At 42.6% G+C, this 25,806-nt stretch overlaps 1 protein-coding gene across 1 annotated transcript in view; it reads left to right on the forward strand.

Moving 5' to 3' along the window:
• The window catches only part of CNTNAP2 (contactin associated protein 2), a 1,403,550-nt gene extending 1,378,087 nt beyond the window's left edge, over positions 1-25,463 (forward strand). The window contains exons 23-24 of the mRNA XM_088018399.1: positions 21,515-21,595; positions 25,264-25,463. Of these exons, the coding sequence (XP_087874525.1) occupies positions 21,515-21,595; positions 25,264-25,463 (281 nt within the window). The remainder of the gene's footprint in view (positions 1-21,514; positions 21,596-25,263) is intronic.
• The last annotated feature ends 343 nt before the right edge of the window (positions 25,464-25,806 follow it).

Raw genomic sequence — 25,806 nt, forward strand, 5'->3', positions numbered from 1 at the left:
CAGTTCCCAGAATTCTATGTGGGACGACATACTGAAGGCACTTGGCTTGGTTATAGACATGTAGCAAGCTTGTAAAAAGTTTAGCAGCAATAATATTTACAATGTGGTTATTATGATGTTAGATGCGATTTGCCATGATGCCTGAATGTCCAGTCAAGGTTCTAAATTCTCCCCCACCCTACCTTCGAATTCATAACAGTTCATCATGTAAACATCATGCGTCTGATTGCCTTACACATATTCCAGCCCATGCTCGGTGCAGCTCTTGTCGTTGTGATTGCTTGCCAGGATTCGTGCTGCAATGCTTTACAAAGCTTCGAAAGAAGCCAAAATTGCCCCATTGTCAGAATAGCCAATTTACAGACTAAACAATCCTCTTTGTTCCTCGCACATGGATTCCTATAACATGATGAGGGGTGCTGTGTGCCAAGGGTACTTATAAAGAATTCTCTTTCATGAATATTGTTAGGATTACACAGCAGGCTGGTTTTTTCCTCATGGGCTGCCTTGAACAAAGGAAAGCGTTCCTAATGCCGAAAGTAGAAAAGTAGGAGTGAAAATATAAGCTGAGAAAAGACATATGTCAGGGCTACAAAGGAACAGATTTCTCCGATAAATTCCTCCAGATGCCAGAGCGACCAAGCCAATGTATGATCTTTGAAATGTGCAAGTTCTTATGCTGTTCCAGGTACTCCCTGCATGAGGCCATGAGCGTGTGTGGTCTATGTCGGCTGCCAAGAAGCCAGTTTCAAAGACCTCTAGATGCTACTCTGGGCCAATGCAAGCTCACATTCACTGGGCCTTAATTAGCAAAGTATTTGCTTTATGGTCTGAGGGATGCAGTTGTAGGGGCTAGACCGTTTGAGTTCATTGATTTTTTTAAAAAATCATGCTTTACATGGGACAGTTTCATTCTTGTGATTGAAACAGTGAAAATGTAGGTAGGGAACATGTCTGTTATTATTCAGTGTTTATTTTTTTAATATTTTATTTATTATTTGAGGGAGAGAAAGAGAGAGTGCCCATGGGCACAGAGGGAGGGGCAGAGGGAGAGGGAGAAGCAGACTCCCCACTGAGCCAGGAGCCCCACACGGGGCTCAGTCCCAGGACCCTGAGATCATGACGTGAGCCAAAGGCAAGATGCTTAACCAACTGAGTCACCCAGGTACCCCTCAATGTTTAAATCAAATATCGGTACCCCAGATATTATGGTTGTACTGTCACATAAGGTCCATTTGCAGAGAATTGCCACTTGCATTGAGCAGAGCCCTCACCTGGTGTTGACTGGCCACTGCATCGACCTCCCCACCAGCCATTTCCATATGTGGGGGAATGCTTATAAAGGAGTATGTGTGTCTGTCTCATGAACTTTATTAAAGGGACAGAAAACAGCTTATGAACTATGAGGCAGAAGGCTTATTTAGATAACATGACTGGATTTTTTTTTTCTTTTAAGAAAACGAGAGAATGGGAGTGGAGGGCTGGACAGGCAACAGAGAAAGAGATAAAGGAAGGTTACTTGATAGTGTCAGGGAGGAAGAACTTTTCCTCTATTCTCTTATGTTCTGCATCCAGGGGCCTGCAAATTAAACTGATAAAAGGCAAGAGCTCCTGGGTGGCTCAGTTGGTTAAGCATCTGACTCTGCTTTCGGCTCAGGTCATGATCCCAGGGTCCTGGGATCCAGCCCCGCATCAGGCTCCCTGCTCCTCGGGGAGCCGGCTTCTCCCTCTCCCTCTGCCTTCTGCTCCCCCTGCTTGCGCTCGCTCGCTCTCTGTCAAATAAATAAAATTTTTTAAAAATTGTAAAAATTTAAAAAAAAGAAGTACATTTATGAAGAATAGGGAGTCCTATGGCCTTAGTAGTAAAAGTATCTTAATGATGAACTAGGGCTACTCACTTCATACTCACACCAGGACATTTGCTTTGCAGAGACCTAGAAATTAGAATTCAAGATAGCCACTCCTAAACCTTGTGTTCTTTCTGCTCTCTTGCATTTCTTCCTTTTATCTTAGATGATACCAAAGGATAAAACAAAAAGTGTATTCCAAGGTATGCTGGCTTCGAGTCATCAGATCTGACACTACTAACTAAGCTGCTCTTTACCTCTGTAAAGCCTTTTGGGCTCTGTCAATGTTTTCCAAAGTGAGGGGCATTTACAGTTGGTCAGGCTGTGCACTGCCTAACTCTAAGGGATGTCATTTGCATTGCAGTCTATGGCTTCTGGAGCAATGAAACATGGTGGCCTTGATAGGGGGTCACCAGATCATTATGGGAAGAAGATAGACACGGCGTTACATAATAAGTTATTTCCTGTTCACTTCTCTTTCAGTCCTTCTCATCTTGTCCAAGAGAAAATCTCCTTTGGGTTCTGGCATGCCTTTAGCACCTCTCCCACCCTTGCTATTCAGTCTTTCGTAAAAAAATTAAAAAATAAAAACAAGCTTGACCGGCAATGGAATTACTCAGGAGGGATATAAAGTATAATCAATGCATTTATTTAAATAAGAAAATTGGGTCAATTTAGTGAAAATAAGTAAATAAATAGCAATTAGGTTTTTCATGGATTTGGCAAAAAAGGTGAAGCTGGTCCCCACATGATTGGAGTTTGGAAAACACTGGACAGTTAGGGCAGGAGCATCACAAACACAAGGGCCTAGCGTGGGGCTGGTAGAGTGTGTGTTTTTTTCTTTAAATTTTTATTGGTATGTTAATCACCATACATTACATCCTTAGTTTTTGATGTAGTGTTCCATGATTCATTGTTTGTGCATAACACCCAGTGCTCCACGCAGAACGTGCCCTCTTTAATACCCATCACCAGGGTAACCCATCCCCCCACCCCCTCCCCTCTAGAACCCTCAGTTTGTTCTTCAGAGTCCGTCATCTCTCATGGTTCATCTCCCCCTCCGATTTACTCCCCTTCATTCTTCCCCTCCTGCTATCTTCTGTTTTTTTTTTTCTTAACATATATTGTATTATTTGTTTCAGAAGTAGAGATCTGTGATTCATCAGTCTTGCACAATTCACAGCGCTCACCATAGCACATACCCTCCCCAATGTCTATCACCCAGCCACCCCATCCCTCCCACCCCCCACCACTCCAGCAACCCTCAGTTTGTTTCCCGAGATTAAGAATTCCTCATATCAGTGAGGTCATATGATACATGTCTTTCTCTGATTGACTTATTTCACTCAGCATAACACCCTCCAGTTCCACCCACGTCGTTGCAAATGGCAAGATCTCATTCCTTTTGATGGCCGCATAATATTCCATTGTGTATATAGGGTGCGTTTTTTAGAGGGGAAAATGATCAAATGATGTGGATTTGATTTAAACCAATTCTATGGTATTAGAAACATCCAGTCTTTCTTTCCACCTAGTTTCCCCCCCCTCCTTTGATAACAGGTACAGCCCGTTTCTAAAGCACATCATCATGGTCATTAGAATATTTTTAGAACGGCAGTTACAAGGTAGAAAAAGCAAACCCCAGCCCTGAGTTCTGGTTTATTTAAAGGTCACAGAGCACCAGGCAATTGCTGTGATTTACCTCTCAGGATTATGGGCTCTGTTTTCTTTTTGTCAAATTCAGAGAATCTTATATCCTTAAAATGGCCTGGATTTGCCAGCAGAAAGACAACTGCAGAAGGCAATGTACGTTCTGTAAACTACAAAAACAAAACAAACACCAGAAAAAATAAATCCAGGAGTCTGATGCCATAAATTTCTGCACTAAGTAACAACTCCAAACTGTACCTCAAGCTGTTTTATGAGGCGTGCATATCAAGTGTTGGGGTGTTTTATCACATTCATGATATTTGATACCAAATACATCAGACCAAAGGCCACATCCTAGGATCTTTTTTAAAAATATTAACATAGAGGGGTGCCTGGGTGGCTCAGTCAGTTAAGTGTCTGGCTCTTGGTTTCTGCTCAGGTCATGATCTCTGGGTTGTAGGACTGAGCCGAACCTCGGGCTCCACGCTCAGTGGAGAGTCAGCTTGGAAGTCTCTCTCCCTTTCCCTCTGCTTCTCTGCCCCCTCAAATAAATTTTTAAAATACAGATTAACGTAGGCAAGGCACTTTAAGATGTAAGATTTCATTCCCTGCGGATCCTCTAGTTAGAAAGATTATGACTGGTTACTATCTTGCAAGATTCCTAGTACATCCAGGTTATATTCTCCGCACAGGCACACGGGACGTGACAGGTTCATCCTACCCTGGAGAGGCCCTGAGGAATGGGCCTCTGGAAGGTGCTGGCCGCCAAACTCCTAGTACCCACTCCACCCAGGAGCCACTGGGCTCCCACCCTAAAGTGAACCCATACCTGATCCCGAGAGTCTTCTGACCAGAATCCTCACAACCCCTGGAGGGAAGCAGGCAGGACATGCAGAGTCCTAAATCAGTTAACACAGACTGATCCGCAGCGCCCCCCACCCCGGACCCAAGGTCACGGGTTGTCAGGAATCCAGGAGATCCAAACCAAACCTTGTCCAGTGGATTCACTCAGGTTCGAAGAACCATTGAAAAACCGGCCCTCTTAAGAACGTGGTTCTTCTCCCAAATAAACTGGAAACTAGATGGACTGTGGTCCCTGGGCTGGCTCAGTGTAACTGCCCTACACCTGTTAGATCCCAGAATACAGTCCCCCGGGGCCTGGCTGGGGGAGCTGAGGCTGCCCCCCTCCGAGGTCCTTTACCCCTGGAAACAGCAAGCTGATTTCTAAAAGCGCCCCTACCTCCACGTCCATGATTTTTAATGACTTGATTTCTTGTCTTTACTCCAAATTTCCTTTCTACCGTCTGAAGATAAAATATTTTTGTATCTTCATGGATATAATGAACATTTTAAAGCTGCACGTATCTATTCAGCTTCCTCCATAATTACAAGCCGGTAGTTGGTTTTCTTTACCACCTGCAAGCACTTAAAATAATCGTTCCAGCTCTTATAATTACGTCTTAATTCTTTCTGAGCAGACCCCTGTTTTCATTCTTATGCTAAGATTGCATGATTAATGCATTCAGTCTCTGATACCTAATCTTTTTATTATCTTTTGTGTTTTTTGTTCCCTTCGGTGACCGAAACAGTACCCATTTATTCAAGTGCATGAACGATTATCACCCCCTTTTCTAATGTGTACTTTTCCTGCAAAGGGTCCAAATACCCCTTTTCTGTAGAAGTGCCAAGCATATTTATGGAAGCCCCAGTCAAGTATAAGATCAGAGTTACGGATTTGTGATCAAATGGTCATTGACACTGTTCCCGTCTTCTGTTTCCATAAGGAATGGCTTTGAACACACGATTTTGTTGGGTTGAGGGATGCGTTTTTAATTTTGATAGCTGTTCTAGGTCACCCTCCACAGATACAGTACCTCCAATCCAGGAAGGTATGAGTGTCTCTTTCCCCACACGCTCACCAACCTAGTACATCATACTGTTCTTTTGAATTTTGCTAGATCTTACTTGAAAAAATGAAACTTCATTGTTTTAATTTGGATTTCATTAATCACGAGGGAGATTAAGTCTCTTTGTATATGTTAACAAGTACTTGTATTTATTTCTCCATGGACTGTTTCCATTCTTGGACCAAAGGATTACTTATATTCTTTCCTATTTGTTGGTCATTTACTACTTACTTGACTTATAAGAATTCTTTATATGTTAGGTAAATTAGTATTTTACTACATTTGAATGTTTTCCTCGTTTGAGCTCTAGTTTTTGACTGTATGGGGTTCTTTCCATGTAAAAACTTTAAAATTTACAGGGTGAAATATAAAGTGTTTCAGGCTTTGGGGTTTTATGTCATGCCTTCTCCATTCAGAAATTATTTTAAAAATTATTTCACATCTTTTTCTAATGACTTTATTTGTAAGATTTACGTATTTTTTGCAGATTGATTGATTGATTTGAGAGAGAATGCATGAGGGTGCACCAGCGCACGCGGAGGGGCAACAGAGGGGGAGGGAGAGGGACAAGAAGACTCCACGCTGAGCGTGGAGCCCTACATGGGGCTTAATCCCACGACCCCGAGATCATGACCTGAGCTGAAATCAGGAGTCAAAGGGTTCACCAACTGAGTCACCCAGGCGCCCCTGTAAGATTTACATTTTTAATCCACTTAAAATTTATGGGGGTGGAAGAAGTTAGGAGTCCCACTTTTTTCTTGTTGAGCTTCCATCCTCTCCCGTACCTTTATCATACTCACAATTGCCCTTTATTTTTGAATCTGCTTCTGGACTCCCAGATCTGTCAGGTTGATCTGACTCTTCATGAGATAGTAGCAAGCTGTGATAATGATTCAGCTTTTATAACAGCATTTGATATCTCATAAAGCTGGTTTCCCTTTTATTCTTTTTCAGAATTTTTCTGTCCTTCCACACTTAACTTTTCCCATGTGATGTTAGAATTCCAGTCATTTCATTGGGATCCTCTAGAATGTCTATTGAGATTGAGTTTTGTGTGTAAGTTAATTGCAAATAATGTTTCCCTGTCCAGCAAGAGAATGTCTTTCCATTTATTATGTCTTCCCTTCCATATCAGATTCATATGAATATAACTTTAAAACCTTTCCTGGTAAATTTCCAAGTTGTTTCTCCTTTCTGGCAAAGCAATTAAAAACAAAAACAAAAAAACCCTCCCTATCTTAAGGTAAGCTAATTCAGCACCTAATTATATTAGCAAAATCCTTCATAGGAGCACCCAGATGAATATTTGATTAAATATAAACGAGACAAGGTATGTGCACACCAAGGACCATCTTAGAATTCTTCCTAATACATAACACGTCTTACATGTGTATATAGCTTATGCCTGTAGGGCATATGATATCTTAAGGATTCTTGTTTTGATAAGTCTTATCAGGGTTAGGCGTTAAATAGTATCTAATGCCATTTCAACATCTATGGACATGACCCGGTTCTTTCTCTTCTGTGATAAACTAATGGGGTGAATTGTAGCAATAGACCTCCAAATAGCGAACCAGGCTTTCATTCCTAGCAGGAACCACATTTAATCATGGAGAGGCATTCTCTCAAGGTATAACTAAAGTAATTTTACTAAAACTTTTAGTGGTTTGGTTTTTGTTTGTTTGTTTGTTACATTAATAATTTGGGGGTGAGATAGGTTTGTAGCATCCTTTTATTTTTTTTTGTGGGGGTGAAGATTTGTGTTTTAAACTTATGGCAGCTTCATAATAAGGGGCCACACAGCAAGAAATGTGGGAGGCCTCAAGGAGAGCAGTCTCAAGACGGGCCAAAAAGGAAACTGGGACCTCAGTTCTACAACCCCAAAGGCAGAGTTCTGCCAACAAGCACGAGCTTGGAAACAAATGTTTCTTTAGAGCCTCCAGACAACTCAGCCCTGCCGAGACTATGACTCGAGTCTCGTGATCCCCAGTCACACCATGCTGGATTTGTCCATTGCCCTCCAACTAGTGGAATAACAAACAAGTGTTATCCAGACTTTAATGAGCTTAGAATCACCTGGGGAAATTAATGAGATTCAGTAGGTCAGAGATGGGATTTGAGATTCTGCATTTCTAACAAGCCCCCAGGTGATGCTGACACTGTGGGTCCACGGACCTCACTGTGAGTGGCAAGGATAAAAGTAGCCTTGGAGCATCACCTGGACCTTGCAAATTTAATAGTCTTACCCCATGGGGCTCCTAGGTGGAGCAGTAGGTTGAGTGTCCGAATCTCGGTTTCAGGGGAGGTCGTGATCCCAGGGTTGTGGGATCGGGCCCCCTGTCGGGCTGCACACTCAGGGTAGTATCTGCTTGGGACTCTGTCTCCCTCACCCTCTGCCCCTTCCCCCACCCTCTCTCTCTCAAATAAGTAAATCTTAAAAAATATATATAGACTTTGTGTTTTGTTTTGTTTTTCGGCAGGCATAGCTCTTTGACAATTCTCAATTTCTTTTATGATAACCGGTTTAATTAGATTGTCATCTATAATAATTTCTATTATATTTTCCCAGACATTTGTGCTTTTAATCTAGGTTTTCAAATTCATTTCCATAGTTGAACAAAATAAGTTTTTATAATAAATTTCCATTCTCCAGAAAATTTCTCATTCAGATGTTTTATACCAGGTTTAGGTTTTCCCCCTTTTCTTCTTGATTAGATTATCTGACTTGTTTTGTTTTTGTTTTTTCAAAGAACCAGCTCTGGATTTATTTATTAGTTCTATCATTTTTCTGTTTTCTCTTACCACTTGCTTTTATCTTGACTTCTTTAAATGTATATTCACTGCTCTTCAACTTTGTAATTTGAATGTTTAATGATCTCGTTTTCATTGTTGGTGTATGACGTCCTCTTACAGACGCATGTGAACCAAAGTTACCAAATCTAAGCTCCAAGCCCAACACTCACTTCTGACCTCACCTCCCAGAGGCAATGTCTTGGCATAAATATTTTTATCTAAGGCACCTGAAAAGCCTCTGGAGACCAGCTGACTTGCTACAGCCTCTCGTCCCTGGAAGAACAGATCTGGGAGGCTTGCATTTTGCAAAGCAGTGGCGGGGGCCAAAGATGAAGAAATGAGGGATGCAAGTGGCTGAGGTGCAGCAGGGAGACACCTCCTCACCCCCGCCTTCAGCCCCACCCCTACATACCAGCCCCTCCGCACCCATGCTGCTCCCTACTGGATCCTGTGCCTGACTAGGTTGGGGGCGGCGGGGCGGGGAGCTGCTGCCCAAGGATTCCATTCTTTCCTAACTAAGACTGTCTAGCTCTCCAGAACGCCACTGTGGAAAAATCAGAAGGGGCTCAAACATCCAGCTTTGGGGCCACGTGTCAGCCCTTCTTTCCTCCCTCCTGTGGGCTTCTCTTTCAGTCCGATTTTCCTCTACCGCTCTTCTCCTTTGTCCCTCACGGTAGATTTGAAAGCCAAGGAGGTTAGGATTCTGTTGGTCTTGTCTCTGTGCTCTCTGCACCGGCCGACCCCACTGCACCTGGCCCCATCCGTAGAGCCCCGGCTCTCGTAGTTCTGTGCCTGGCCAGCCTCTCGGCTCCGTAGCAGCGGTCACATGGGGCTGGGAAGGGCGGGGAACACTGGGCGCTATGCTATGGTGACTTCTCCGTTGACAGCAGAACCACTGACGCCCGCGGGTCCCACTGTTCATTTTTGCCTCCTTCCTGTGCTGTAGAAACGTTACAAGAAGCCCACAAAAGTGAGGCAGATTTGAGCTCAGCGTTGTCCGGGGAGGTCAGAGCCTGACATAGGCTCCATCAGACCCCTGTCTGACCCTTCCTACAGCAGTGTGTCTTGGAACATCTGTCCATCCCCCGGGGAGCCATTCAGGGGAGTGCAGCATCTTCCAGATGAATCTGGCGTTACTTCCTTTACGGACTTGTCACTCGGAAAGACTGTTGTCAGTGAATTCTCCCAAGGGAATCCCCCCGCCCCCACCCCAACCCCCCGGGAAATGCTAGTTCTGCCTTCGCTGAGAATTCAGGGCCTGTGTCCTTGCCTATGATTTCAGAAGTTGCAGAAACGTTATCCAGATGAAGTGTTTGACCCAACGCCATCCACTTTTCAGAAGAAAGTCACTCTAAACCCCAGTAACAAATAGGTGATAAGTTGTTTTTCTCGCTTGAAGAGATCTTTGGTTGATTCCCCAGGCTCTGCACAGACTACCCAGAAATGTCTAAAGACCCAGGGGGATTCTTGATTCTGCTGCTGAGTTTCTACCTGAGAGCAACCCCACAAGGCTTTGGGGGGAAAAAAAAGTAAAATCAACTTGATGTTAAACTGTAAATGTACATAAAAATCGATATTGATGTGGTTGCAATTATTTTAAACATGGAGATGGAGACAGGTTGCTCTGAAATGTCCCCCTTGGAAAGGCTAAAAGTGGTTTTCAAGAAATTACTTGGGAATTTTAACTTTTAGAAAGCTGGGAAGGATAAAGACAGAAATGAAAGCTTAGATTTGTGAGTCACTTTAATGGCTAAAATGCTTTCGGCACCTGGTTTTGTTTTCTCCTGGCGGTGGGCCTGTGTGGTATGTTTGGACGTTATCAGCCACCTTTTAGAGGTAAGAAAAATCGACTCACAAAATAAATGCATTCATTCCCTCGGTGAACACCTGAGTGGCTGCAGCATGACTAGCTTAGCCCTGGTGGCACATCAGCATCAGCGGGGGACCTTTCTAAAACTCCCCGATGCCTGCTCCTGTCCCCAGAGATTCTTAACGTGCAGTCAAGCCCGAGCCAGTGGCCCCAGTGTTCACAGCACCTCGCTCAAAACTACACAGGAAATAGTGTTACCAGGTCTTAAAGGTCAGGTATACTCACTCCAGATTCAGTACTTTTCCCACTTTTCCTTCCTCTCAAAAGAAATTTTAAATTTAAATGTCAAAGAATTCCAGTTCCCATTCAGAATTTCGTTCCTGCCTCCTGTCAGCCCTTAAACATAATGCAGAAGTCCGAAATCATAATCTGTATCTCTAGAGGTGAAATCCCTGCTACTAAATACACTTTCCTTTTTCTTCCCGGTTTCTCTTTTTCGATGTGGAATAAGTCATCCCCAAGACGACTAGAGCCAATTAAATATTTTTTCACACTCTGTTGACATGAATGAGAAGAGCTGTGGCTTGTGCTGGAAGTTTGTCACATCTCGATAATGATGTGAGCCAGCACTGAGGAGAAATCTATTTGTGGGAAACGCTGGGAAGCTTTAATTTGTTGTACAAGGTTCTCTTTGATGACCCTTAGTCACTCCACCTGCCAACAAGCAAAGACAGTTTTCTTCTGAGATCCGAGGTCAATTCGAGAAGAGAACGGTTCAAAAGACAGCAGACATATCTAGCATGAGAGTTGTACATTCAGTTTTATGAGGTCAGCCTTCTTGAAAGAAAAGGCGTTGTCTTGGGATTGGAATTATTAATTTTCACTTGTGCTAATGCAGCTGAAAAGAGTATTTCAAAAGCAAGAGCCCAACTGGGCATTGATGAGACTTAAAATATGTGCAGAATTAATTTTTAAAAGCACTTTAGGTTTGCACACTCCCCCCTTCTAATAAACCACACAGCGGAGCCAGCACCCAGTCAGCAGGCTGTGCTCTGGCTGTACACCACTGGGTTCTCAGAAACCCTCCTCCTCTGTATACTGGTTTCTGAACTCTTAGGGATAAAAAGGGTCCATTTTACATTTTGATGAGATAGCTGTTACAACGCAGACCTCCTACAAAGGAGGTCTTCCCAAACCATGTGGATCTTGACAGAGCCAGTCCATAGAGAACAGGAGCATATTCATCATCTGAAACAGAAGACTGCATTTTTTGCAAGTCAAGATATAGATGTTATAGCAGATTAAATGTTTTTTAAAATGCATTTTATTATTCACTGTGCTACCTCAAAAGACATATGATGATGACAAAAGCAGATCAGTAATATTCGTTTCCAAAAAGCTTTCCACAAATTATGGCCTTTGAATTTACTAGAAATTTCCATAAAGGGGGAGTCAAAGGATACATTCACTCTTCCATGATTTCTCAAATGATTCAATGTGCCTAAATATTCTCGCAAATGATGAAACTCATCTCGGGTAGATTTCGGGTGATAAGAAAGTTATTTTCACTAAGCTTCCACGCCATAAATTCTGGAAGTCCAGAGCCTTCACTGATATTTGCGTGATGCCTCGTGGATGTGTTTCTCAGCAGAAGTCTGGAGGCAAGAGCTTCAGGGTCTCCGGATGGTGTTGGTCTTCTGAGGGGTACCACTGCCACCGCTGTCCGATCCATCAGGTGATGTAAAAGACACGTTTTTGGCTTGTTCACCATGACTGGTTTCTTCCCATCCTCATGTTCGCAGCCACCCTGTCCTTGGAAACTGAGACTGTGCACTGTTCAGCAGACAACCAATTCTTGCTAATATGCTTTGCCAATAATTAACCACAAATCGTATTAACTGAGACCCCTGTGTACCCCCTGTGTTCACCAGGCTTGGAAAATGAGTCTGTAACTGTGACCCAGCATTTCATCCAGTGACAGTCGCCCTGGAGCTTTGGAATATTGGACACACCACGTTCCTCTATGGCCACAGGCCTTCCACCCTGAGCTGGCTGCCTTCTGTCCCGGCACAGCCTCCACCCATGCAAGAGCCAGCAGCGAGGAGACCAGAATTCTTTCAAAAACCAAATCAATTCCAGAAAAATTGACAACCCAGCATTTTGGAAAATATGTCTATTTTCTCTCCTATGTGTCTTCAAATGTGGCTGTAACATCAGGAACCTAGGTGCCAATATCACAATATTTTCCCCCGATACACTTGCTTTAGAGAATCAACTTCTGTTATTATAATTTTTTTAACCCAGAAAGGTCTCCAAGGACATGCCTTAGATAACTATTTATTTAACTCCTTGGCTGTTTTTTTATGACACTGCTCTTAATATTAGCTAGTGATAGACTCTGCCCCTCCACATTCAAAATACCAAAGAATCGAACTCAGAAATTAAAGCGGAGTTCCTACGGTAGCTTTCACAACACTGAGAAGAACAGGACTAAAGGAAATGGAACAGGGGGTGTCTGTCACAACTCATTGAAAACACACAAATGATTCAGCCAAAATACCAAAAACAAGCAAAACCAAGTTTCTCGGAAGGAGTTCTTTCAGTTCCCTCTCAGACACCACGTTAAAGTAAAGGCATAAGAACAGCCAGGGGTCCAAACCACCAAAGGTCTCGGTTCAAACTCTGCCGCTCCAGGTGAGGTTTGTAGTCAAGCAGCCTGTTAGAAATGCAGACTCCCAAGCCCCACCCCAGACCAACTCAGTCAGAAGCTGCATTTTCACAGGATCCCAGACGGCTTGTAGGGACCCTAAAGGCACATCTGAATGAAGTGCAGGAGACCCTTAACTCTAGGGAACAGACAGCGTTGCTGGAGGGGAGGTGGGGGGGGATGGGGTAACGGGGTGATGGGCATTAAGGAGGGCACGTGATGTGATGAGCACTGGGTGTTATATGCAACTGATGAATCACTGAATTCTACCTCTGGAACTAATAATACACAATATGTTAATTAAATTAATTTAAAAAAATTTTAAATACAGGGAAGAAGAAAAAGCTTAGAGAGCCCCCAGTGACACAGTGCATGGTTCCTCCCTCCCTGACCCCCATATTTAAATAGAAGCGTCAGCCCCAGAAGGGGGGTGGGGGATCCTGCTGCCACTGAGTGCAGGGTGGAAACCCTGTTTTCCCTCAGAAAGGGGGTTAAATTGATCATATTCCCCCAGATCTGGGGCTTCTGCATCCCTGATATCAGCATGGATTTATTTACACACCATAACAGAGGAAGGCAGTGATTTCCCACCTCGGCAGACAGGAGCATGGCAGCCTTCATTGTGAAGGGAGTGCCACACCACCAGGCTCCCCAGCCCTCGCTCTGGGCCTCCCTGATCTAGACTTTGAAGGCTCGGCTTGAGAACTACAGTAGGATGCACGGGAAGCGGCTTCAATGAGTCCAAAGGGCGCACGCTTTGGTGGCTGGCACCTCCCCGCTGGAGGACTCTGAACACGGCGTGGGATTTAGCCTCTTCCATGATAGAGAGACGTTGAGGGATCCAACCTGTGAAAGCCATCACAGCCTCTGATCCAAGAATGCCCAGGACATCATCCAGCAACAGCTTTGACAGCCGACTCAGAAACAATTATAACTAACATGAAAGAAGAAACAATTTGCCCCCCCCAAACCCCGAGCAGTAGCAAGACACTTTTTGTCCAACGTGAAAGTGTGTCTTACCTGTGTTTATTTCATGGAATACAAAGTCTGAGCTTCTATCAGTAACAAGCTATTTCCAATTCAAATACCTATTTCTAGTTAATCAGACAAAAGAATGCGATGTCAGCCTAGTCTGGGAATATCAGCAAATCTTTCTTCCTAAAAGGCAATTGAGACAAATCAGAGTTGGCTTAAAAAAAGGGGGTGGGGGCAGGAGGGAATCTAATGTAATCAATAGCCCATTCAGTTCTTTTGTATAGAAGTTGGCATTATTTGAACAATCAGACATACACCAGATGATGACCAGTTCCTGTATTCTGTGTATTGTCACCTGATGAACCTCTTTTGCTCACTGGCTCTCTGATGGCTGGGCAAGCAGCTGCCACTTGAGGACTTGCCATCCTTTAAGAAGCTGGAAATGGAAGGCTTGTTTAACTTCTCAAGTCAGAAACCAAAATCTATAATCTCTTCCCCATTTGGAATTGAAATTCTGGCTGGCTATCTTTCTGTAAAAACTGAAGTGAGTGTAGAGGTATAAATACAAGACTGAGACTCGTGTGGATATGTGCCATACTCTGTTTGCCTGCATAAAAACCTGGTGGGCTTGAGAAACCCCTCCTTCCTGAAAACGTGATCAGCCATAGCGTCTCTGAAAATAAAACAACATCCCCTTACAGCTTCACCATCTTAGTTGGCCACCATTTGTGTTCATGTGTTTCTAAAATATCCGTCAATAGTGAATGGCTAAAACAAATTATTTGAAAAAAATAATTTTCTGCCATCGAGCTCAGATTGGAAGAGAGAATAAAGCAAAATGAAACAAAGACGCTGGGAAGAACAAAGACACATATACATCATCTAGCCCAGCCCCCGCTGCAAAAATCATGTGGCAATCTAAATTAAATTATAACTAATAGCAGCAGTTTTTTCCAAGTATCTCAAATTATCACTTTAGATGCCAAAGCTCAAGTGGTTTCCATGGCGATGTTTTCTCTAGGAGATGTCAGCTACTATCTAATTTTTTTGTCCCTGATATATGACAACCTGAAGCTTTTAGTGCCTTTCATTTGGGGGGTTTTATGTTAGATAATCTTGATTTATTTTCATATGCATTTAAATGTGTGTTTTATTTGCAATTGGTTTCTGAGCCCAAAGTCTACAATTTTACATACTTTGAAACTTAGTAAATAAGAAACGCAACTATCTTTTATAGTAAAAACAAAAACAAAAACAAACTACTTCTACCCTTTCTGGGGCTGACGCTTCTATTTAAATAGGGGGGTCAGGGAGGGGGGAACCATGCACTGTGTCACGGAGGGCTCTCTGAGCTTTTTCTTCTTCCCTGTATTTCATTTACTACTTCATCCTCTCCCTGCCCCCTCAACGAGACAAGCAAGAAATTCAAGGCTAAAGAATTAGGATCTCTCTTCAATATTCTGTTCTTACAACTGTCTTTCAAACCATTTATTTGTACTTCAGCACCTGCCTGGAAACTTCCTCTGTTAATTTTTCACGTTCTATGAATGCCATCAACAATTATATTCTGACAGTGATGTTTTAAAGTACAATTCGCACTATCCATGATTTCATGATTTCTCAAGTGTTTCCGTGGTGGTAATAACCATGCTCTCCGTGCTGTTTGGGCCCATGAGGGACTCCGATCTGGAACCAAGGGAATATTGGTCTTCGGTTCTCCTACAGTGTTGACTCGGAGGTTACCTCATTGTTCGGCTGATCCCGTCACCATATGGAATTATCCTTTGTCAGATACAGTGTCTCTCATGCTCAGCTTTCGAAGCCTGACAAGTGCAGTCAGAAGCCTTTCTATATCCTTGGCTTCCCCAGGCAGGCTGCCAACCACAGTGAGAACAACTGGGCTAAATTAGTTCATTGCCTTAAAACCATGCAGTCATGTTGATGATTTGCCAGAGCCAGTGTAGACCATGTATGGTGATGGGGAGCCACTTCCCCTGGTCCTGCTCTTACCATGTTTATTTGCGTCAGAAATAGCTCAGCTTAGTGTTTTGCAAGCAGTTTCTGGAACCAGTGTCCCAGGTTCAAACCCTGACTCTACCACTTACTGGTCCTTGGAGCTCAGACAAGCTTGGAGCCTTCCCAGATGGGCTGAATATGCCAACCTCTCAAGGTCCAGCGTGAGGATGAAATGAGTTAATGCATGCAAAGGGCTTACACAGCTTGCAGGAAGTGCCGTTATTGTATTCCCTAAATAGCTTGCTCCTGAAATTTGAATTTCATGTACATTTTCATGTCGTACTCCACAATGGAAGGAAAATGCTTCCGGGTTGATTCTACCCAGGACTTGCTCTTCTGGGCCCGAATGTGAAGAAGGAGTCGTCCAAATGATGACTAATTCCATAATCCTAGAATTTAGAGCTTTTCTACTCATCACATATAAACAGTCTACCTGGTAACCTGTGATGTCCCTCGCCTCCTGGCAGGCGGGGTTCAGAACTCTCCCCCAGCACTCGAGAGCCCCGATTGTCTCTGCTGCAAGGGAAGGGCACCCCCCCTCACCCCAGCGCAGCCTCAGAATAAGAGGTGCTGATTACACTGTCATTTGCTTTCCCAGTAAATCCTGCCAAGAATGCAGCAAAGGGAAGGGCAAAACGCCTTTGGAACCAGAATAAAACTTTCATTCTTTCTATTCTTTGAGGGGGAGGAAAGCATATGTTTACTCACCCAGTTCTAAGATCTGATCACTTTACTGTATGTGTGTAATTATGGGGAACAACTCCCCTTAGTCCTGCTCTTAAAAGTTTGCTGTTCCTTCCTTGTTTTCAACCTAAAGATAGAGGAAAAAGAAAAGTGCACCAGTACTGAGCGCTCAGATCGCTTTGCATGTGGCAAAGACAATGTCCGTGTGTCGAGTGTGAATCTGACCCGTGTCTGAATATGTTTGGGGCCTATGATCTGTTTTCCTTCTCTGGGTGAGAGGGGCAGTAGGAGTGCACATAGGGCTCTGAAGCCTCAGCCGGGCTGTTTAACAAGCAGTGTGTGGGTGAAGAATCTCTCCCCGTCGATTCCTCCGGCAACATGTTCTCCTCGTCCTACACTGGGCAGAGAAGGGGAGGAGAGCTAATCTCTAGGTGTGCAAAGGAAACATGGCCTGTGCATCGTCAGTATAATGGAGGTGGCCAGACAGACAAGAGGATATGAGCAAGGGAAATAAGCAGAAATACACACGCCTCTATGAGACACTAAATTGGAGCTGATGTAGCGCCATACTTTGGAGGTTATCATCACGTTCTATTATTTGGAGATTCAGGAGAAAAGTGTTTTGAACATAGTCTTTGCCTATTTGATGCAAGTCTGGTCTTGAGACTGTTAAGATCTGCAGTCTGATTTTTTTGTTTGTTTTTTGTTTTTTTAAGTAGGCTCCATGCCCAACATGGGACTCAAACTCGTGACCCCGAGATCAAGGGTCACATGCTCTACCAACTGAACCAGCCAGTCTGTTTTGACCTACTCATGACATTTCCCAAAATATAGGTTCCTTGATACTGCTGCACCCCTAAAATTGCTCAGCTCTCCCAGCAAACTGCGGGTGGGATGGAGCAGAATGGAGCATGTATCATGGATGAGCCTTGTGCTTTAGTCTCACTCATGTCTCTTGGTTTCCATGTTTCCCGATGTGCATTTCCCAGAGGATGTCTGGACCCTGGGGGAATGGACGGTTACAATGAAATCATTTCAGATATATCTATCAAAATAGCAATTGCTGTGCTTGCCAGAATAAAACAGATTTGCCTCAAGAGGGTAAGGACTTGCACACACTAGGACAACCAGGCTTTAAGTAATAAATAAAGCCATGAAAATAGGGATGCTCACGCGAGAATCAGAACCCTGCCCTTGAATTTCATAAGGACTCCCGTTGTACCTGAGGGTTTCCCACTGGTCATTTTCTGATAATCACCAAAGGCTAGTGGACACAGGAACCACTAGGGCCTTTCTATACTCAATGTGCTCATTTCCTTTATTGGGAAGAATAAGCACGCTGCCTTGCTTTCAGGGTTATGTCGAGTTTAGGTAGCTGACCTCCAAAATTAGACCTGCACTGCAGACTTGATTATTAGAAGAGGCTACGGAAACATTTGCATACATACCTCTTAATGGACTGATCTTAACAAACATCTCCTTAGCTCCTGCTACTTGTCTGCACTATTTGTCATCGGGACCGCAACGTAACTAAGATTGGCCCCTGCCTATAAGAGGGTGGCTACCACGTAAGGAGGGATGAGAATTAAGACTGATCGCCCATGACGACAGTGCCAGACACGTGGCTGAGGATGTTTTTAGGAAAGAGGTAAGATTTGGTGGACCCAGAGAAGAAAGGCAAGGCAGATGTGAGAGGACCCCATCGATGAGCAAGGACACCTCCACCTAAGCGTCAGCAATGTCAAGTTGGAACAGTGGTCCTGGCAGGGAAGAAGCAGGAGAGAAATTCAGCTCAAAGGAGGCCTCTCTCCCCCTGCCAAGGAGTTCGGATTTGAAACCAAAGGCAATCCTGGGATATTTTAAATGTTCTCTTCTAACTCTTGTTGTTGTTCTCGGATCATCTCAAGTCATCCTCACACCTTCCACGACTGTTTGTGTCCATAACTTCAAGGGACCCAGAGACAGGCATATCCATATCGCTAAACATCTGTGTTTCTCTGCAGTTTTGTGGCCAAGGATGCAAAGCCATAAAATGGGTTAAGAAGCAGAGAGAAACTGTGCTACGTTCTACCATCCGCATGACCTGAAGCAGAAAGGCAAACGGTTTCATAGTATCATGAATATCACGCAATAGAATAATAACAGAATTGCCCCTGTAATTTTTTTGTCTCCACGCTTCATGTCTTTTGAAGGGTCACATTATTTAAAAGTGGTGAGATTTCTGTGTTTATCAAAAGGAGATGAGAAATAGGAGCCACTCATAGAATACCAAATATCCAGGGGCGCCTGGGTGGCTCAGTTGGTTAAGCGACTGCCTTCGGCTCAGGTCATGATCCTGGAGTCCCGGGATCGAGTCCCACATCGGGCTCCCTGCTCAGCAGGGAGTCTGCTTCTCCCTCTGACTCTCTTCCCTCTCTCTCGTGCTCTCTCTCTCTCATTCTCTCTCTTCAAATAAATAAATAAAATCTTTTTTAAAAAAATACCAAATATCCAGGAGATCTCTCCATCTGGGTGTCCTGTAGGCACCTCAAACTCAGTATGTCCAAGACAAACCAGATTTATCTCCCTCATCCCCTAAAAAGGCTCCTCCTCCCATAGGACCTGCCCAAGCTAAACTGTCTGAAGGCTGGGACTTCCTCACCTGGCCGTCTCTTCCCAGCCCTCAAAAGACAGGGTGGGAAGAGGGTTGACTTTGGAATCAATCCTGCCTGATTTCCAGTCCCTTACAAGCTTGATGACTTTCTAGAAGGACGTGGACTAAATCATGTCCAGATTTAGGTGATTACATTGGCAGAAAGCCTGGAAACTACGTCAAGGATGGGCACCGAAAGTGTAAGCTTTCATCCTTGGAAAGAAACTCTCAGTCTCTCAGTCTTGGAAGGATGGTTTATGTCAGGGAATTATGTGCATTAATAACCAGATCTTACTGTGCCCTATGAGTATATGAGTTACAACACAGCAACTACAAAGCAATTTCAGGCAATTTACTGAAAATATATAGGGTCATAACTATAACCACATCCATGCTTCAGATGAATGTTTTGACTACGTAAACCAAACCCTTCAACGGGGCACGGAAAGTTCTCGTTAATAACAATTTTCATCTTTTTTATTGTTCACTGTGTATCCCCAGCACTCAGAATGGTGCCTGACATACAGTAGGTGTTCTGGAAAGTGTGTTGAATGACTGAATTAAATTTATTTGTCACCATCTACTAACAATACTTCTCTCAAGAGAAAACTCAGGTTTAAAGAAGAAACTGAGGTTTCTAAAAACATTATTTGTTTTATGTAAGCCATTTTTACTCACACAGGATAATTTTATGACCACCCTTAACATCAGGTGATGAGCCTGTAAATGCAAGATCATTGCACGGTTGGGCTGACACTTGGAATTTTGAAGGTCAGTCCATGCCGTCTACCCCAGATATTCCTGAAGGGCAGGGAGGGTTGCTGACGCCTCTGCACTCCACATTGGCTCTGCCCCTTTCCCTGTCTCCCTGGATTTAGGATCGGACCAGTTAAAATAAGCACATAATACTGAAAGGTCTCTCCCACATCCACCAGCTAAGGAGTGAGGGGGATATGAAAAGTCCCGAGGACTCAGAGTTAAGTTCTCTTTCATTTGTATCTTTCTTAGTGTCTGTATTTTAATCAAATCGACAGGTCTGGGTGGCACTGATGGCCAAGCTGATTTGGAATATGATGCATCCGGAAAGAATAATTTTCCTGGTCTTAAGTAAGAATATCAAGTCGAAGAGAGAAAGGGTTAAATAGCATTTACTGGTAGAATCTGAAATCTCTCTTTTTGGTTGCCCTATTTGCTAGGGAAAAGGAGAAGAAAGGCTCTACCTACTTTTCTTTAAGATTTTATTTTTTTATTTGACAGCGAGAGAGAGAGCTCAAGCAGGATGAGCGGGAGAGGGAGAAGCAGACTTCCTGCTGAGCGGGGAGTCTGATGTAGGATTCAACCCCAGGATCCTGGGATCATGACCTGAGCCACCCAGGCGCCCCTCTACCTACTTCTCACCATTATCCTGAGAATCCTTAGAAGTAGAGCTTGAAATCCTGAGTCCTCAGTGAGATTCTCCTTGAATCAGAACATAAGCCTATTTCCTCAGTGTGTACACATTGAATTATGCCAAACAACTACTTTAATTTTTTTTTCAATATCTAATTGATGCCATCCGGTAGCCGTGGCTCTGACTAGACTAAGGTAATCTGCTGAAGGAGAAGCTGCTTCTGTTGGAGTATTTGCCTTAAACCTTAACTTCTCAATCAGAAGTCCAGTGAATGTGAAATCATCTTTGAAGCTGACTTGGCTTGTATGGATGATGATAGATACTCTCCTGACCTATGGAAAGACTTCAGGATCTATTTGCCTTGTGGGTGCTTGAAATGTATCTTAGAGAAGACTGAAATTTAATAGCACTGGTTCTTTTTTTTTTTTTAATAGAGAAAGAAACAAATTTCATTAGGCAGTTTATATTATTCTCAACTCTTAGGAAATTTTATCCCTGTACAAATTCCTGACACGTCCTATGTTTTATTAGAGCCATGTAAAATATTAATCTAAAGAAATGATTACTTTTTAAGCTAATGCTATCAGCTACAAAAAGCTCTACAAAAATAGTCAAGGTCACCCGTTGTGAATGGGATAAAAGTGAATAGGAGGCAGATTTCAGCCAAACATAAGAAAAAGAATTCTAATACATAAGTCTGCCTATCAGTGGAGCTGGAGCAGGCCAGCTGATAGTTCTGAGATTCTCTAAAATTCCTCCAAAGGATTCCTAGTGCTTCTCTGGGCCTCGTGTCAGGGAGAACAGCCAAACCCAGGGTGGAGGTGCTGTGATCTTGCGGAAACAATAACAAGGTGGGTCTGTCTGAAACCAACATCTCGTCTGGGAAAACAGGAAGTGTTGAAGAGTTGTATGAAGAAATATGCACCGGGGCACCTGGCTGGCTCAGCATCCGACTCTTGGTCCAAGAGTTGTGAGTTCGAGCCCCAGGGTGGGCATGGAGCCTACTTTAAAAGAAAAAGAAAAAAAGAAATATGCATCAAATTTGGGGGGATTGATTGTATCCTTGACTCTTACACTTGACTTTTTCATGTCTTCCTCTGCAGCCAGTGCTGATTTTCCATATAATCCAGGACAAGGCCAAGCTATAAGAAATGGAGTCAACAGAAACTCGGCTATCATTGGAGGTGGGTGATGTACAGAACAGGCTTTCATGTGGCTACTCACCTGTGGAAAGTAATAATTTTCAATAAAATCATAGTTGTTAAAAAAAAGATTTTTTTTTAGATTTTACTTGATTCATTTTGCTATTTAAATATGACTTAAGATTGTAGCATATGGATGGAGAGACACCTGGCTACCTTTCAATGCTGACCTGTCAATAAAGGAGGGGGTGTGGCGCTAGCCAGCACCTGACCAGGCAGATGGGACATCGTGCAGTAGCCGGGACATTCTCATCCTACCTCTCTTTTCCATTCCGATTCTCTCCCCTCCCAGATGGCCCAGGATAGCTTACTACAAAAGTGGGAAGGACTATGCTGATCTGGTTTGAGTTGTCTTAATAAAACTTATCAGAAAATTAATAAGCCAGAGTATCTAAAACTTTCTAGCTTTCCTTCTCACCATGGACAGCTGCAGAATGATTGAACTCTCCTAACACAGTCCCTCCTTTCTGGGTCAGCACCGACAGCCCTCTTGCCCACAGCCTACTCCTCTGCCTGTGCCTTCTATCTTAGTTATAAGGATGTTTCCTACATGTTTGAATATAGCTAATATTGTAAAGATATCCAGGATTTTAAGCCCAACCAGTCGCCTTGGCTTAGCCAGTAGGTTTCTTTTCTACATGGAGATGGTAGATGCCTGTAAAACTAGAATACTTTCAGAATGCTGCTTCAATCACGTCCAAAGTTCTGGTACAATCTTATCAAGGTCCCTATCCTCATTGATTTTTGCTTTTTTAAGATCAACTTTATTAAAGTATAACATGCACGTACTCAAATAGAACAGGTCAATGACTCGTGACAAACACGCACACCCATAACCACCACCACAATCAAGATATTGAACATTTCCATCCACCGAAAGCCCTTTGTGCCCCTGGAGAGTCCCTTTCCCCCACCCCACTCCCAACCAAGGCAACCTCTGATTTGCTTTTTTGAAATGTAGATTACTTTTACCTCCTTTTGAATTTCATATAAATGGGATCATATAGTAGGTCATCTGTGGTGCCTTCTTTTGCTCATCATAGTGTTTTTTGAGAACTATCCATTGTTGCATGTATCGATAGTCTGTTTTAATTGTCAAGTTGTATTCCTCCTGTATGAATGAACTATCGTTTGTTGTATCTACTCCCCTGTGCTATTTGGTTTGTTTCCAGATTGGAGCTATTTTGAATAAAGCTGCTATGAATATTCTTCTTGAAGCCTTATATGAACATAAGTTTTCATTTCTCTTTGGTAATTCCTAGGAGTGCGACTGCTGGGTGTTATCGAAAGTGGATGTTAAACTGTCTAAGAAATTGCTATCCAGTTTTCTAAAAATGGTTGAACCACCTTACGTTCCCATAATTAATATCTGGGAGGTCAGGTTTGCTCCACAATCTTATCAACACTTGGTATATTTTCAGTCTTCTCAATTTTAGCCACTCTAGTGGATGAGTAGTGGTACCTCATTGAGGTTTTAGTGGCAATTATCTGATGACTAATCATTTTGAGCATCTTTTCAGATGCTTCTTGCCGTTTGTAAATCTTTTGTGAAGTGTCTGTTTAAAACTCTTTTCTCCATCTTTTAACTGAACTGTTTGACTTCTTCTTTTGAGTTATAACAGTTTCTTTTCATATTCTAGATAGTTTAAGTCCTTTGTCAGGCATCTGTATTGTGAATATTTTCTCCCAGTCTCTGACATGCCTTTTCATTTTCTTAGTGGCATTTTTTGAAAAGCAAGAGATTTAAATTTTGAAATAGTGCCATTTTTCAAATCTTTTCAATTTGTGATTTTTTTTAATTCTCTCTTTAAAACCTGCCTATTCAAGGCTGTGAAGATTTTCTTCTGTGTTTTCTTCTAGAACTTTCATAGCTTTGGTTTCGGTTACCAAATCTATCATCACTTTGATGGTACATAGTGTGGTATAAAGGTCAAAGCCATTATTTTCCAAATTAATACTAGTTATTCCAAGACCATTTGTTGAAAATTTAATTTCCTTGGAGCTTTTGCCAAAAATCAATAGACCATATATGTGTATGTCTGCCTTCTGGGTTCTATCCTATTTTGTTGAGATGTGTATCTTTCTTTACCCAATACTATGCTTGCTTTATTGTTTTACCTTATATTTATATTAAGCCTTGAGATGGCAAGGCATACATTCTCCAGTTATTTCTTTTTTGTTTTTCAAAATTATGTTGGCTATTCTGGATCCTTTGCATTGCCATATAAAATTTAGAATCAACTTATAAATTTCCACCAAAAAAAAAAAGTTTGCTGTGATTTTCATTGGGATTACATAAGATCTATGAATGGACATCTAAACAATATTGGGTACTTCAGTTCTTAAACATGGTCTATCCATCCATTTATTGACATCTTTAATTTCTCTCAGTAGGGTTTTATGGTCTTGAGTACACAGCCTTGAACAACTGTGTTCGGTTTGTTTTATTATAAATGGTATTATTTTATTTTAAAATTTTTTATTACTGGGTGCCTGGGTGGCTCAGTTGGTTAAGCGACTGCCTTCGGCTCAGGTCATGATCCTGGAGTCCCGGGATCGAGTCCCACATCGGGCTCCCTGCTCGGCGGGGAGTCTGCTTCTCCCTCTGACCCTCTTCCCTCTCGTGCTCTCTATCTCTCATTCTCTCTCACTCAAATAAATAAATAAAATCTTTAAAAAAAAATAAAATAAAATAAAATTTTTTATTACTTTATTACTTTTAATATTTTTCCAAGTATTTCTTGCTAGTATATAAAGACATAATTGATTTTTGTATATTGACTTAGTATCCTGTGTCCTTGCTAAATTTACTGTTAGTTCTAGAAGACTTTTTTTTTTTTTTACATATTCCTTAGGATTGTCTCCATAGATAACCATGTCACCTGAGAATAAAGAAAATTTTACTTCTTCTCAATCTGCACTTTTTATTTCTTTTTTATTTCTTTATTGCACTGGCTCGGGGCTTTCAGTACATTGAGAGAGCTGACATTCTTCCATTGTTCCATATTTTAGAGAAAATCTGTTTATTCTTTTAGGACTGAGTAAGATAGCAGCTGTAGGTTTCTCACAGGTGCCCTTTATCTGGCTGAGAAGGTTTCCTTCTACTAATGGTTTCTGCAAAGCTTTAGAACGAATGGAGGTGAAGGCTTGCCCTGTGCTTTTTCTCCTGTATTTCTTCAAGGTGGTAAATTACATCACTTTATTTCTTTAGTGTTAAACTGATCTTGCATTCCTAGAATTAACACCACTTCAGCACAATACATTCTTTCCCACACATTGCTGGATTTGATTTGCTAAAATTCTATCGAAGAGGACTATGGCTCTGTAGTTTTGTCTTCTTGTGATGTGTTTGTCTGGTCTTAGTATCAGGATAATGCTGGGCGTCTAAAATGGGTTGAGTGGTATTTCCTCCTCATCTGTTTAATTGTCCGACAATTACTGAGAGAAGAGCATTGAAATCTCCAAATGTAACTGTGTATTGGTCTAGTTTCCTTTCGGTCCTGTCCATTTCGGTTGCTGTTGTCTTGGAGTTTTGTGTTCTGTAAGGGGGAGGGTGGTGTTTGGGGGAACCCGGGTGCCTGGGGAAGGGAGTGTGGGAGGGATGAATTCATGGTCTGTTTAATCGCCGGGGCTTCTCCTGTCTCCACCAGGCGTCATCGCTGTGGTGATTTTCACCATTCTCTGCACCTTGGTCTTCCTCATCCGCTACATGTTCCGCCACAAGGGCACCTACCACACCAACGAAGCAAAGGGAGCGGAGTCAGCAGAGAGCGCCGATGCAGCCATCATGAACAACGACCCCAACTTCACAGAGACCATTGATGAGAGCAAAAAGGAATGGCTCATCTGAGGGGTGGCTATTTGGCTATGGGAGAGGGAGGGGCGAGTTATTAGGGAGGAGGGAAAGGGACAAAAGCACCCTACTTCATCCTCTTGAGCACATCCTGAAAATATCAGCACAAGTTGGGGGAGGCAAGCAACAGAAAATTCTGGAGATGGATCGCCACAAAAAAAAAAATACTTTTTAATATTTCTTTATAGCTGAGTTTCCTCTTCTATATCAACTCAAAATAATACAAAAAATGCTTTTAGAGTTTAAGAAATGGTTGAAATTTGTAGGTGATACTGTCTTATTTTGTGCGTGTTTAGAGGTGTTCTGAAAACCCATGGTAACAGGGCAAGTTTTCTACATT

Source organism: Eumetopias jubatus, unplaced genomic scaffold (assembly GCF_037043125.1).
Source record: "Eumetopias jubatus isolate StellerSeaLion01/CBP00866 unplaced genomic scaffold, mEumJub1_p1.0 scaffold_14, whole genome shotgun sequence".
NCBI lineage: Eukaryota > Metazoa > Chordata > Mammalia > Carnivora > Otariidae > Eumetopias > Eumetopias jubatus.